General features: G+C 35.1%; 1 protein-coding gene across 1 annotated transcript in view; it reads right to left on the bottom strand.

The window, feature by feature from the left end:
• The window catches only part of Ipo5 (importin 5), a 44,229-nt gene that overhangs the window by 15,233 nt on the left and 13,813 nt on the right, over positions 1 to 15,183 (bottom strand). Inside the window, exons 7-13 of the mRNA XM_027938863.2 lie at positions 10,785 to 10,907; positions 10,575 to 10,695; positions 7,275 to 7,362; positions 5,048 to 5,154; positions 1,568 to 1,692; positions 1,387 to 1,476; positions 1,119 to 1,292 (exon numbers count right to left, since the gene is read on the bottom strand). Of these exons, the coding sequence (XP_027794664.1) occupies positions 1,119 to 1,292; positions 1,387 to 1,476; positions 1,568 to 1,692; positions 5,048 to 5,154; positions 7,275 to 7,362; positions 10,575 to 10,695; positions 10,785 to 10,907 (828 nt within the window). The remainder of the gene's footprint in view (positions 1 to 1,118; positions 1,293 to 1,386; positions 1,477 to 1,567; positions 1,693 to 5,047; positions 5,155 to 7,274; positions 7,363 to 10,574; positions 10,696 to 10,784; positions 10,908 to 15,183) is intronic.

Below are 15,183 nucleotides of genomic sequence, written 5' to 3'. Positions count from 1 at the left end.
GGATAATAAGCCTTATTTAAAAATTCAAATTATTTACAGAAAAAAGGATTTTTTTCTATAGTCTCAATTCTGTCACTCTGTAGAATAGTTAACACATTTTTACTTGCTTCTTATTATAGTTTGAATTTGGAATCTCCCCCAAAGGCTCATGCAGCAATATTCAGAGGCAGGACTTTAGGAAAGTGATTGAATTATGAGAGCTCTGACATTGTTTAAGTGGATTAAGGGCCCCAGTTGGATGAAGCATGTCACTAGGAATACATCCTTAAAGGGTATATCATGTCTCTGGCCTGTTCCTTTATTTCCCTCTCTGCTTTCCAGCCACCATGAGGTAGGTGGGCAGTTCTATTGTGAGTCTCTGCCTCATCACAGACCCAAGCAATGGAGCCAGCTGACCAGACTGAAACTGTGGGACAAAAAGACCTTTCTTCCTTTAAGTTGATTTTCAAAGATACTTTGTCACATATGAGAATTATCTATTCCCACTAATTTCCATCATTATCATCTATGCCCCGCCCCCCCAACAATGATGGTGTGATGACCTTACTTTCAACCTTCCCTCCACCTTTTATTTATGCCCCCAATGTTACCATATTCCTTACCTACTATGATGTTACCATTTGCTGAGCACAAAATAACAAAAAATGGTTCCTCAAACTTACATAGAACAAGTCAAGAAATTCTTCTCTTTTGTTTTCAAGGCAACTCACAACACCAATTTTACCTAACATTTAGGCTGTGTGTTTCAGTTTCAATACTGGCCTGTTCTCTGATTGAGCCTGAATTACTCTACTGAGAATAGTTTGGCTCTAACTTTCTATGTTGATAGTCTTACTGAAATCCCTCTTTCTTATCCAATAACTAATTTAAATTAATCTATAAATCTATAAAAAGATCTTAAAGAGAATCTGCTGGGTGCAGTGGCACACACCTGTAATCTCAGCAGCTCTGGAAGCCAAGGCAGGAGGACCACAAGTTTAAAGCCAGCCTTAGTAACTTAGTGAAGCCCTAAGCAAATACTGTCTCAAAATAAAAAAAGAGTGGGGGAGGCAGCTCAGTTGTTAAATGCCTCTGGGTTTAATCCCTGTACACCCCTGACACCCAATCTTAAAACTCACCTCTTGAAGTTTAAGTACCATAATAGAGTGCAGATGTTTCACTAAATTATCTAAGTATGGAATAAGTAGAGACTTGGGACAGTCTTCAGTAAAGTTTATGAGAGCAGCAGCTGCATGGGCCTGCACCCGTTGATTGCCTTGGTCTTCCATGGTCTGGAGCAAAGCTGCAATCACCTGGGAAATGAAACCAAATAAATAGGCATATAATTTTAAATGCCAATCCCTCTTCTTACAGTTTGACTGGAGTATTTGAGGACTTGTTATTTACCTTTTCATGAAATTTCTTTTGGAAACCAGGTGCAAAATCTGTAGCCATCTGTCCCACAGCATTGCAGGCAGCATATCTTACTCTTGGATGCTGGAATATATTCCCTTGTATTAGTAAGGACAACAGGGTTCCATGTGAAACTACAGTTATGATTACAAATCAAGTATTTACTGGTACTTACAGGATCTTGAAGGAAAAGCAAAACAAAATTTACTATCTCATTTAGAATTCCTTCCATTTGCTGGTGGCACCCTTCGCCAATTGCAGATAAGGCCATCAATCCTGCATGCCGGTATTTCCAGTCAGCTACCAAAAAGAAATACATCCAAATGAATATTAATTAGATACTGCAAACATCATTCTGGAAGTGCAAATAACATTTTTATTTGGAAAATAACAAAACATTTTACACATTAGAAAAATGGACAGAAAAAGTGCCAGACTGGACTATTTCATTTGTAAGACTAGTTTTGTAACACCACTTTATTCCGAAAACTTTTCCATGAATTTACTATAAGCAATAAATACCTGGATTTGGTGTCATACGTTGCTATTTATTAAATACAGATTTATTGATTACTATGATCACATTACTTTAAATTTAAAGTAAAGAATTTAAAGAATTTTTACTGAAACTTATTTGTATTCTAATAGTAACGATGGCTATTTGCTTTTAGGTTAATAGAATATTAACTAAACAATATTTATTTTACTGGCCTCTTCTATTTTAGTATAATTTTCCCCTCTCATTTATAAATATTTCTATTTACTATAAAACAGTCATAACAAGCTATGCTTCTTCCAATTTGTTGTGTAACAAAGCAAGATAAATAAAACATAGGTCATGGTCTGAGTATATGGACAGCAACAATGGTTCTCAAACTGGGACCCAAAACTCCTGAAATTCCCCAATGTTCTTTCTGGGACTGGGGTTGGGGGTAATTCATCAGGTCAAACTGACAAAAATTTAGCTAATTTATTTAAAAGTATTTACAAAAATGCAAGTCTTTTGTGCTACTTTGGTGGTGGTGGGATGGACAGTCATTCTTAATAGTAATGCTATTTCTGTTAGTATTTCTGGATGAGCTTCTCATTTTTAAATGAATATTCACATAATATTAACAGTATGTATATTTTCAATTACTCCACATACTTTTTTTTGGCAGGGTAGGGTGGGGGATGGAGATTGAACTCAGGGGCACTAAGCCACATCCTAAGCCTTATTTAGAGACAGGGTCTGAGTTTCTTAGTGCCTCACTTTTGCCAAGGATGGCTTTGAACTCAGGATTCTTCTGTGTCAGCCTCCCATGCTGCCACTGGGCCCGGCTAACTCTATATACTAAGTCAAGAAATCTCAAATGAGCAATAAACTTAGGAAGAGAACATGTGAACATGTGATACTAATCTTTACATACTAAACATTAAAGAAGAAAGGCCAATGTACAACATTTAATGATCCAGAAAGCTATCCATATTTGATTCAGAGAATCTGAATATAATCTTATTTATTTCCAATGTATGGAATTATGGAAGTATGTTTAGCAGGAATGTGATGACACTGGTAAGAGGATAAAAACTTTTCAACAAATCTTTTTGAAATAAAGTAGCATATGGTAAAGAAATATATTTAGAGAGGGAACAAAAATAGAATGCTGTGGCCAGGCATGATGGTGCACAACTGTAATCCCAATGGCTTAGGAGGCTGAGACAGGAGAATCACACGAGTTCAAAGCCAGCCTCAGCAACTCAGTAAGACCCTGTCTCTAAATAAAAGACAGAAAAGGGCTGGGGGTGTGACTCAGTGATTAAGCACCTCTGGGTTAAATCCCTGGTACCAAAAAAAAAAAAGACTGTTGTATAGAAAAAAATGTTATGTAAATGATTCTTCCACAGCATTAATTACTATATTATTTTCAAACTAGAAAATATGTATAATTTTTCCACTATTAAATAAGCATTTTTCAAATATATAAAATAAATTAATAAATTCCAGTCTCCAGCCTGGGTGTAGGGCAAGTATTATTTTCCCATTATATAGTCAGAAAACTGAGATGCAGAAGACTTGTTAAAAGCCTTACACTTAGCAAACAACAAAGTTTTACTAAGAGTTCACAGCCAGTGTGATGGTGCATGCCCATAATCTAGTGAGCTGTAATAGACAAACTCTTTAACTACAAATCACAACCACCATCACACTAAATCCACTTGAAGAACTGTGTCAATCAATAGAGAAACAGAAAACTGTTGACCTTATGTAATTTTTCACTGTCTTTGGGCTTAATTTTCTTCATCTTAAAAATGAAAAGGCTGGGGCTGGCGATACAGCTCATTTGACAGAGTGCTTGCCTTGCACGCACAAAGTCCTGGGTTCACTCCCCAGCACCACCAGAGTGGGGCGGTGGTGCGCAGAGAGAAAAGGCTAGATTTATTCTTTCTAGCAGCTCCTATAGGTCAAGCAATGTGTCTTTTTTTCCCCTACATATCCCTTTGGGAAAAGATTCTCTATAAGATGGGACTGGGGTGGAGACTACTTTCCAGACCCAGAATCAGAATCACATCTTTAAAAAGAGGCAATGGTTTTTGACCATGCCTTTTTTGGGATAAGAAAGAATCTTAAAGGATAAGAAACTAGGTGAATATCATAAGAGCAGGAGTACTCAATCATTCAAAGCTGCTATTATTACTGAATCTTACTAATTTAGGATTCCATAATCCTGAGGGTGGAGGCAGAGAATACGCTCAGCATACAGGAGACCTAGAATTCAATTCTTAGCATTAATAACTAATTAATAAAATTAATAAAAAAAAGATCCTTTAGCTATGGTTTAACTCTCATTGCCTGGCTCTTGCAATCTATTCCATGTAGATAAAAACACTCATATACAGTGTCCTAGGAATGTAGCTTTCTAGGCACAACCTATAGCATCATAAAAACAAAACAAATACTCATAAAAGATAAGCCAGGACTTCTGTAGAAAAATGTTGGCATAAGCTTTATTTATAATCAACAAATCTATTCATATTTGAAAGGGATTGTTGAATGCTATGTGACTATTAAAAAAAATGAGGCAGACTGTTACATGGTGATATGATAAAATGTTGAACAAAAGTTTAGTTAAGTACTCTGTATCCATATTATATATTTACATTAAAAACATCACACACATGAATAAATGAAATCAGAAGTCTCAGAGAACTGACAACAATGGTCATTTCTGAATATGAAGTAAAGGACTTAAATTAAAATACATCATGCAGGTTAACTTTGCAATTAAAAACAACCCCACAAATTAAAATAAAGCATACACTTATCTTTGGTATTGATAAAAACTACAGGTATAAGGGCTGACAACTAACACAGTATTACATGTAAATAACCTAAATATTTCTGAAGACAGAGTTAACCATAATTTCCTTTAGATTTTACATACTTTTTTCTAAACACTGATGCCAATTTTGTGAAGAGAAAACTGAATAATTGTTTCAGTACTGAGAAAAATATTCTTTAGCTAGTGACTGAATGTTCCCAAAAATGACTAAATAAAATTTCATCAGTAGAATACGAGAATTAGGTGAAATATTCCACAAACGCCATTTGTTAAGAATTTAACATTTAGAAAGACTCGTTCTACTATGGTAGCATTTGAAGCAGATAGCTTACGGTTTTGAAGCATTTGCATAATGTGTTCCTTGATCATTGGCAGAACAAGCTTTCCACCAAGTCCACAAGCCATCCGGTCTAAAGCGCTCTCGCCAGCAACTGCATTGCTAGATACACAAACAAAATAATGTAATCAAAGACACACAAAAAATGTTGTGCTGTACATACTTCTATCCATGTTTTTAAACTGGGACTGATAAAGAATTCAAGCAGTCTTTTGCATGTGATATTGAAGTTGAATATTAGAAACCCTACAACTTAAAAAAAAAAAAAAGAGGAGGGGGCAAGCATAAATAAAAACTTTGATCATGCTCTACCATGATACTTTTTAATAAAAGTCTTCTGTCTTGCTGGGTACAATAGCACACCTGTTCGGCAGGCAGAGGCAGTTCAAAGTCAGCCTCAACAATTATGAAGGCTCTAAGCAACTGAGTGAGACCCTGTCTCAAAAAAACAAATAAAAAGGGCTAGAGATGTGGCTCAGTGGTTAAGTGTCCCTGGGTTCAATCCCACTTAGTTACTGCCAGCCTCCCCCCCCCAAAATCTTGTCTGAATCTTTTTCAGAATTCAGAGATAAAAGTGGGAGGTTGATGAACCTTGTGTATCTCCCTTCCTAAAGATATCCTTCAAACACAGGACTGTCCACCTCCCAATATTAACTTATTACTCATCTTTAAAGGAATACAAAGTGCACCGCCAAAACTATGCACAGGTGCAACTGTTTTCACTGAAAAGATCAAGGCACAGAAACATTTGTACATTTATTCTGCTCACAGCTGCCAAGACTAATAGTATTTTGTCATATGCATAATCTTTAATTGTTCTGTGAAGACAAAACTACAAAGATAAAATTATAAATAATAAAAGTTTTTATTATATAAAATAATCTTTACAATAGGACTTTGGACCTAAAATTTTTTATTTTGAAAATATATTTATGATCTGCTTATTCACAGATAAGAAAATCTTATCCATTAAATCCAGAAAAACATTTTGTAAGCTTAATGTAAATTTAAATATCATTTACAAGGCAAATTAGAGGACAGGTAGCAGCATGTTATGGTAATTGAACCAGAGAAGGAAAATATTTAACCTGTCTTCTCTTTAGCCTAATGAAGGTTTACTTTCATACACTTCAAAACAGTACTGAAGCCAGAAATTAGTCTTGAGTTCAACAATGTGATTAAGCCTCAAAAATGCAGCATGCATATTGTTGTATCGTGTGCATGTATGAATATGTAAAAGCAAGTTCCATTAGTAGTACAACTATAATGTACCAATAAAAAGTGGGAAAAATGCAGCAAATATTCTGCAAGCCAAATATTTTTAAAAATTTTTATCATGGTTAATTTAGCAGCTTATCATGTACCAGTCTTTTGGGAAAATAATTCAAGTTCTTTATAAGAAAGGTAGTAGAATGATGCACTAGGAAGAACACGAAGAAAACTAATATTAAACCTCAGCTTGCTAACTGGCTATGTAACCCTGACAAATAACACATCTTCACTCTTTGATTTCTGCCATCTATAATACATGTTAGGGACTACTGAAAAAACATCAAGTGGTAGGCAATTCAGGAGGGTTAGGAAGGAAGATCACGAGCGTTTAAGATCAGCCTCAGGGATTAAGGAAGACCTGTCTCAAATAATAAAAAGGGATGGGGATGTAGCTCAGTGGTAAAGGTTTCTAGGGTTCAACCCCCAGTAAGTACTCCCTCCAAAAAAAGAAATTAAAACAACAGAATTTGAAGTGCTTTTTCATATGTCAGGTATCATCATCAGTAATGCACAGGAAATACAGATTTTGGTTCACTTTTCCATAGGAATTTAGATTCATGGGACCTACCTAAGCTAAAACATGCCAGTACCACACAGTATTACTGTCACTCGGTGTACATGTGGTGCATTTTGCGTTTCTAGTTTTTTCAAAAAAGATAACTCTCTTTGTTGTTATAGGTAGCTTTCCTGATTATTTATATAATACAGTTTTATGTACTATTTACAATTAAAATAAACCATGTCTTAAGAACTTTCATTAAACATTAACTTCAAATTACATTAAGAAAAATAAATAAAATACAATTTGGAAAATGTTATTCAGAAATGCATACAACAGAAAGGCAAAGTGTCCCATATTCCAAATTTAGAAGTTTAACAGCATCCAGTGGTAGCCCCAAAGCTCTCACTACCACCCTAGACCCAGCTCCGCCAGTAATCGATGTGATTACCTATCAAAATCATCATCTTCTAGTTCATCAGCATTTGCCCAGTCCTCATCTTCTTCGAGATCAACCATCATTGCTAACATCTGAGGAACTAAAGTGAAGAATTATTTTATTCCTGAAGACTGGCTTTTATTACTTTGTTAATATCATCATTTATAAATAAGAATTTTAACTTAAGTTTTACTTTGCCTTTAAGAAGAGTAAGACAAAACAAATATAATAGGCCCTCTGTATCCACAGGTTCTTCATCAGTGGGTTTTAACCAAACTCAGATAAAAAATATTCAGGGCTGATGGGGGGACTGCCTGTACTAAAATTTGTACCACTTGTCATATTCCTTGAACAATACATTTTAACAATAATTTACATAACGTTTTTATTACATTAGGTATAAGTAATCTAAAAAAGACTAAAAGTGAAAGGATACGAGGTTACATGTAGTTATTATGCCATTTTATAAGAGATTTCAGCATTATGAAATTTGGTATCTACAAGAGGTCCTAGTATTAATTGTCCCCAGATACTGAGACAACTATATTTGTCTGTTCCCCAAAAAGTTAACTTCTTGTGATAATTGCTTTGGATCTTATTTTTTTCCTTTAAAGTAACAAAAACGACATTTAAAATTTTTTTTAAAAGTCAAGATTAACCAATTATGTCCCATTATCCTATATAAAGAACACCTAATAGAAACCTATGAAAAAATTTTAAGAAATCTTTAAAAACAATTGCTCCATTTAAGTTTTTATAGGCATTCTATAGATTAAATGGGACATAATGGATTAGGGAAAACAGTCAAATTTCTTCTGAACTTTCTACTGCAGTCTCTCATATCCCATAACAAAATGAATGTTTCATTCCTAATTTTTATACTTGAATCTATACATAAAATTATAGTACTCTTCTATTTTAAAAATATGATAAATGGCTTCATGTTTGTACTTTTTGGAAATCTGTTTTTCAACAATCATGGATTTCACAGAATTCCATTATACCAACAAACTACCTATTGTCCTGCTGAACATTTTGTTTCCAGTTTTCCTCCCACTTGGAAAATTTAATTTGATGAGATTATTACGTATATCTCCTCCTTGACAAGTTATGAATCTAAATACGAAGTTGTTACAAATATCTTCAATAGTACGAAAAATCAAACTGCTTTCCACAGTACTTGCATAAACTTCCACTGTTATCAGATGAAGAGAGGGCCTGTCTTATTTCACAAAAATGTGTGAAGTGCCCTGGAGCTAGAGAGTAAGAGCCCTGTTGGCTCCACACCTTTCAACACTTGACAAGTTGTACTCCACAACTACACTTGTTCAATTGGGGCGCAACAGTGCTCATTAACTATGTCAGAGTTATCTTTTGTGAATTTCCTCTTCTTAGCCTTTATCTATTTTCAATATACCAAAACTTTGTTGACTGTGCACACTGTATTATTTTCTCCCAGTTTGTGGGTTTTTATTTTCATGTAGCATGTATTGACCTAATCCAAAAAATCTGTTTTATATCAATTTTTGTATCTATGGATTGTGACTCAGTCTTAAAAAAAATAGTTCTTCATTATTAGACTTTACTTGTGAAATGTACCAGTAATATTGAGGCTTTTCATCCACCCCAAATTATTACGTTATCTGGAATTGGGATATTTTTTCTTACTAAAAATAACTACTTATCCCAACCATATTTGGTGAATTTCCTTTTAATTCAACTTTGTTTCCATGTGCATGATTTGCTCCTACTCTCTCTACTCTGTTCATTTCCACTGTCTGTATCAGTACTATCAATGAATTCTAAATTCTTAAGACTTGATAAGGCAAGAGCTCAAATACTTTCATCAAAATCAGCTTTGCTTATGAATTGAAATGCATTCTGCTGTCATGCATGACAACGTGAGAACAAATTAATTAATTAAAAAAATCAACTTCGCTGCTCTGGGAACTATATTCTTTCACAAAAATCTTAAGGTCAACTTTATTAGGATTTTGACTAAAATAATATTGGATTTATAGGGTGACTGAGGAAAACTGATGTTTAGTTCTATTAGTCTTTTAATGTCACTTGATTTTTTTTTCCACAAAGGTCTTACACTTTTTAATTTATTCTTAGGTATTAGCAAGTCATGCCTACACTACGTGATCTTTCTTAGTAAATTTTCTAAGTGATTCTTATTAGTTCATATGCACACTATTATTTTTGGTTTTGTTGTTTCCTTGAGGTCCTGAGAATTGAACCTAGGAATTGAACCTAGGGCCTTGTCCATTCCAGGCAAGCACCCTAACCACAGAACTATAGCCCCAGCTCAACTTTAAAATAATCAGTTCTAACAATTTTATTTTATTTTTTTGTAGACAAGCACACAGACTACAAAGAAACAATATTTATCTTTTTTTGTCAATACTTATAATTTTTTTTGTAGTTGTAGATGGACAGAATGCCTTTATTTATTTTTATGTGGTGCTAAAGATCAAACCCAGTACCTCACACATGCTAGGCAAGCACTCTGCCACTGAGCTACAGCCCTAGCCCTACTTACGTTATCTTGACAATGTCCGGAACTGTCAGCATAACAGAAACAGTGATAGTGGGAATACTTTTCTGTTCCTATCTTTAATGGGAAAGTTTCTAAAATTCTAATCGCTACTTCTTTGTAAAATAAAAGGTAGGTGCCACTACAAAAACCAAAAAACCAAAACCAAAACAAAAAACAACCTTGGTGATGTATTTTCTAAACTAATGGTTCAGATACAAATTAGCACAGAAATAGCTAGGTCAGAAACCATCAGTTCATTTTGTGAATCTGTATCCTAGGCACAATAAACATAGTATTTCCACAGTACAACAGTCATGTAAATTTCTCCGCCAAAGAGTATAAACAAAGCAACATAATAAAGAGAGCTCTGATCAGTGTTAGATTTGTGTTCTAATCTTATCTTCACTTTAAATACCACAATTAAGTTATCTCAGTTTTCAGCTTTCTATTAGATGTCTAGATATTCTCTGATTACTTTTAATTCTATTGACTTTGTTCAATATTTTAACATATAAATGGTAGTCTATCACACTGTTCACTATAACAATTTTACTTAGCAGGCTTTCTATGGGTCTGCAGTCTTTAAAAAAATAGCCACAACAGTGGGTCCATGCATACACATATAAAGATCCATTTCCCTAGGTTCATCTGATTTTTAAAAGACATCCATTATATTCTCAAATAAATCTGAGAAATCACACAATCCTTAGTACATTAATCCAACAATTTCGCCACATTACACACAAACTGTTTGAAGACCTCTGACTTACTTGTCTGAGCAACAATATTAGTATGTTTTCTTAACATAGCAGCTGCAGTCTCTGAGAGTGTCACGATCACTTCAAGGGCAAGCTGGCGCTGCATGTTGTTGAGGCTTGTGTCTCCACACAACTACAAAGACGACGTATTTGAATACATTTAATAGTTTAGGTTGTACTTGAAAATAATAAGCACAATATTTACTGAACTGTTTAATTTACCTTTAGACTTAGTTGTAGAGTTGCTTCCAAGTGAGGACGCAAATACTTTGGAACAGTATCTGCAATCTCAACAAGAGACTTTAAGACTGAATCATCATTCTGGTAGCACGAATCATTTACAGCCTAGAAAAGATAAAACAGAGAAAAAAGTCTCTGTTCAAGACTCATTTTATGCCTACTTAACCAAAACGTCCCCCAAAGACAGCCAATAGCAGAATAATATTACTAAACCTTTTCCCCCACCAAATAATTTAACAGTCTATATTAGGCAAATGTTCTACACATACACACCCTTGTTTTGAGGACTGTTAACTAGAAATACAAAAACATTTAAATCTGAGCTAGAGGAAATACAAATCAAAGCTGCAATAAAATATCATATCAACCCATATAAACTGGCTATTATCAAAGTGAAAAAATAATAAATATGGTGAGGATGTGGAAAAAGGGGAACTGTAAGTTAGTATAGCCATTTATGGGAAACTGTATAGAGGTTCTTCAAAAACTAGAAATAGTACTACTATATAATCCAGCATTCCAATTATCCTGTGTGTATATATACACAAAGGAATTAAAATCAGTATGTTGAAGACACATCTGCACTTGTGAATTACAACATCATTTGTAATAGCAAAGAATCAACCTAGGTGTCCACTGACAGATGAATGGATAAAGAAAATGTGTTATATATACACAATGAAACATTATTCAGTCATAAAAAAGAATTTCTATCATCTGCAGTAACACTGATGAAAAATATTATATTAAATTAAAATAGGTGAACAAGACAAACACTGCATGTTCTCACTTATATGTGGGAGTTAAAAAATACAACAAAGACTGAAGGCTGTTAGGGAATTTTTTTTAAATAACCAAATATCTCTTTATTCTGTCTTTTCTATATTCATGTCCCAGTCTTTCTCATACATACAGTAAATACTAGATCCTATGACATGCATTAAAGTGTTCAACATTACCCATTTTATTTTTCATTGATACTGAGTTTGGTCTCTGTGGTACTTGGGCATTTTTTTTTTTTTTTAAGAGAGAGTGAGAGAGGGGGGAGAGAGAGAGAGAGAATTTTTTTTAATATTTATTTTTTAGTTATCAGCGGACACAACACCTTTGTTTTGTATGTGGTGCTGAGGATTGAACCCGGGCCGCACGCATGCCAGACAAGCGCGCTACCTCTTGAGCCACATCCCCAGCCCCCATTTTTTTAAAATCTACCATTATTCCAAAGGAATAAAAATTTCTGGAATTAGGTATAAAAAGAGTAACACGACTTTAGGTGATAAAGTACCAAATAATAACATACATACATACATATATATATATATATATATATTTTTTTTTTTTTTAAGAGAGAGAGAGAGAAATTTTTTTTAAATATTTATTTTTTTAATTTTCAGCAGACACAACATCTTTGTATGTGGTGCTGAGGATTGAACCCAGGCCACACGCATGCCAGGTGAGCGCGCTACCGCTTGAGCCACATCCCCAGCCCGATAGCATATTACATTAAAGTTTTATAATAGACTTAAAATATCTTTTCAGTATGACAACCTGGGGAGAAAAGTCAATAAATTCTATTAGTATCTTTTTATCACACGAAAATCATCTGATGCCTTACATCCTAATGTAGTGGTTCTAAACAGAGCTAATGATGAGAAAAGGCCAGGGATACTTGATATCCTATGACACAAAAGCTTACAGGGATTCATACAATCTTTTCATCATGCAACTCACATGATCACAAAGGTCAAATATTTATAAAAATGATAAACTATGATCTGAATCTAGAAATTCTTAAAGTCACAGATCATTTTTTGCCTGGTTTTAATGTACACTTGACTATTTGTACACTGAACCAAACAAGGATCAAACATACATGGAAAAAATTCGCATTTGTACTGAACTTGTATAACTTTTTCCTTGTTATTATTTTCTAAATCAATAGAGCATAACACCTATGTAGAAGCATTTATCCCTTATTAGGTATTCTAAGTAACAAAGAAGACTTGAAGTATATAAGAGGATATGCGTAGGTACATACAAATACTGTGATTTTATATAAGGGACTTGGGCATTTAGATTTTGGTATTGGCAAAGGGGCTGGAACCAATAACCTGAGGATACAGAGGGATGACTATATAGTTAACACCTCTCCCCAATGTAACTACTGTATAAACTGTGGCACTGCAGAATGGATACTTTGTTTCAGAAATCTAGAACTTCATTACTTCACATAATCAATAGTAAGAGTAGGGGTTTTTTTTCTTTGCCTCCCGTTATTCTATTTTTCTTTATTATTTAAAGGTTCATCTGTTTTTACAGTGTTGGGGGTGGATGAACTCAAGGGCACTGGATGACCCAACAACACCCACGGACATTGTTGGTTTTTTTGGTTTTGTTTTGGAAAAGGGGTCTCTTGCTGGGTTACCCAGGCTTGCCTTGAACTTGGGATCCTGTGGCTTCGGTTTCTGAAGATAATAGGCTCTCAAGTGTACAGATGTGTGCCGCTCTGCTCAGCTGACACAAACTCTGCTCAGTTGAACACAAATGTGCTTCTTTGCCTAATAACAATATTGTTATGTAATTCTTTATTTTTTTTTTGTTTTCTTTTTGGGTGCTGGAGATTGAAACCAGCCCTTTTTATTTTATTTTTATTCTATTACCACTACTACTAGTATTCTACTTACTACTACTGCTGCTATTATTAATTTTTGACACAGTGCCTTGATCAGTTAATAAGGATCTCACTAAATTGCTGAAGCTGGCTTTGAACTTGGGATGCTTCTGCTCACCTCAGCCTCCCAAGACAGGCAGGGGCCACCATGCCTGACCTCTAGCTTACTTTCATGGTATTCAGAGAAGGCATGTGGTATGATTTCATCCTTTAGACTTTGTTGAGATTTGGTTTATGTTCCCTTTTATGGTCAACTTTGGTAAACATTTCATATTCACTCCAAAAGAATGCATACTGTGTATGCATGGAGTGTATGCATGTGTAGTTGTGGCATTGCAGTGTTCAGAACATGCCCATTAGGTGAAGGTTGTTCATGATGTAGCTTCCACTGTCCTTTGTTTCTATTTATTTATTGCCTATTTCATCAGCTGCTAAGGAATGAGTGCCATAATTGATTTGTCCATCTTTCATTTTAATTCTGTCTGGTTTTCATGTATGTATTTTGAGTTTATTTAACTAGTTGAACACTAGCTTGTTTATGCTTTCTGAAAGATTTAACTGTTATTATTGTGTATGTCCCTCCTACACCTGGCAGTGTATGCCTTGTGTATACCTTGAAGTCAGACTGAAAATAAACAAATGACTGGGTACAGTGGCATATGCCTGTCATCCCAGTGGCTCTCGGGAGGATGAGGCAGGAGGATTGAAAAGCCAGCATCAGTTTTGTGAGACACAAGCAACTCAGTCAGACCCTGTCTCTAAATAAAATACAAAATAGGGCTGGGGGATGTGGCTCAGTGGGTGAGTGCCCCTGAGTTCAATCCCTGGCTACCCCCCCCCATAAGTAAATAAATACCTTTATTTTGTTTATTTAGATTTTTTTGTTTGTTTTGTTTTTTATGTGGTGCTGGGATTGAACCCAGTGTCTCATGCATACTAGGTAAGTGCTCTACCACTGAACCACAACACCAGACTGCGAACACCATTAAGTGCTCTTGCTCAGACTGTGGTCTCATTGATAATCCCCTCAGTTTGGTCTCTCTTTAAAGTGTCTGGGAGACAGCTTCAGAGAAGTCTTCATGACTCCATGGGGACAATTTTCATTTTCTGCTCAGAGTGTGTCTGTTTCCCTCTCCCCATGTCCATCTGACTGCTTCCTTCTCTCTCTCTCTCTCCTCCCTCCCTTCCCTGTTTTTCTCACTTATAATCCTAGAATGTAATCCCAGGATGACTACAGGGGTCTTCAACAGGCTGCTCCAAATGCAGCCTCAGTCTTCAAGGGGAGGACAGAGATTGGGTATATTTAGGGCTGACAAACATTGGCTGCACTGCTAGTTTTTACATGAACACTGCCTACTATGTGCAGACAGAAAAAAATGAAGATAGAGATGGCAAGCTTTCTCCAGCTTACGTTGACCCAGAGCATGTGGTGTTTTATGTTTTAGTCTAGGTCAAGAGCCTGTGCTTTTTTAGCCAAGGCAGCCTCTCTTGGAGCCCTATTACAGCTTCTTATTACCAATTGTCTAAATGTACAATTTCAGTCTGTTACCAAATGTAAAATGACTTGTGGTTTAAGAAAATGCTTATTTCTTAGAAACAAATAACAAACAACAGCAAAAAGAAAAAAAGAAAAAGAAACTAGTAAGAGTAGGGGCTGGGGTTGTAGCTTAGTAGTAGAGTGCTTGCCTAGCATATGAGGCATTGGGTTCA

Source organism: Marmota flaviventris, chromosome 4 (genome assembly GCF_047511675.1).
Source record: "Marmota flaviventris isolate mMarFla1 chromosome 4, mMarFla1.hap1, whole genome shotgun sequence".
NCBI lineage: Eukaryota > Metazoa > Chordata > Mammalia > Rodentia > Sciuridae > Marmota > Marmota flaviventris.
The sequence above is the reverse complement of the archived record's forward strand: the minus strand, read 5'-3'. Positions and strand labels throughout refer to the sequence as shown.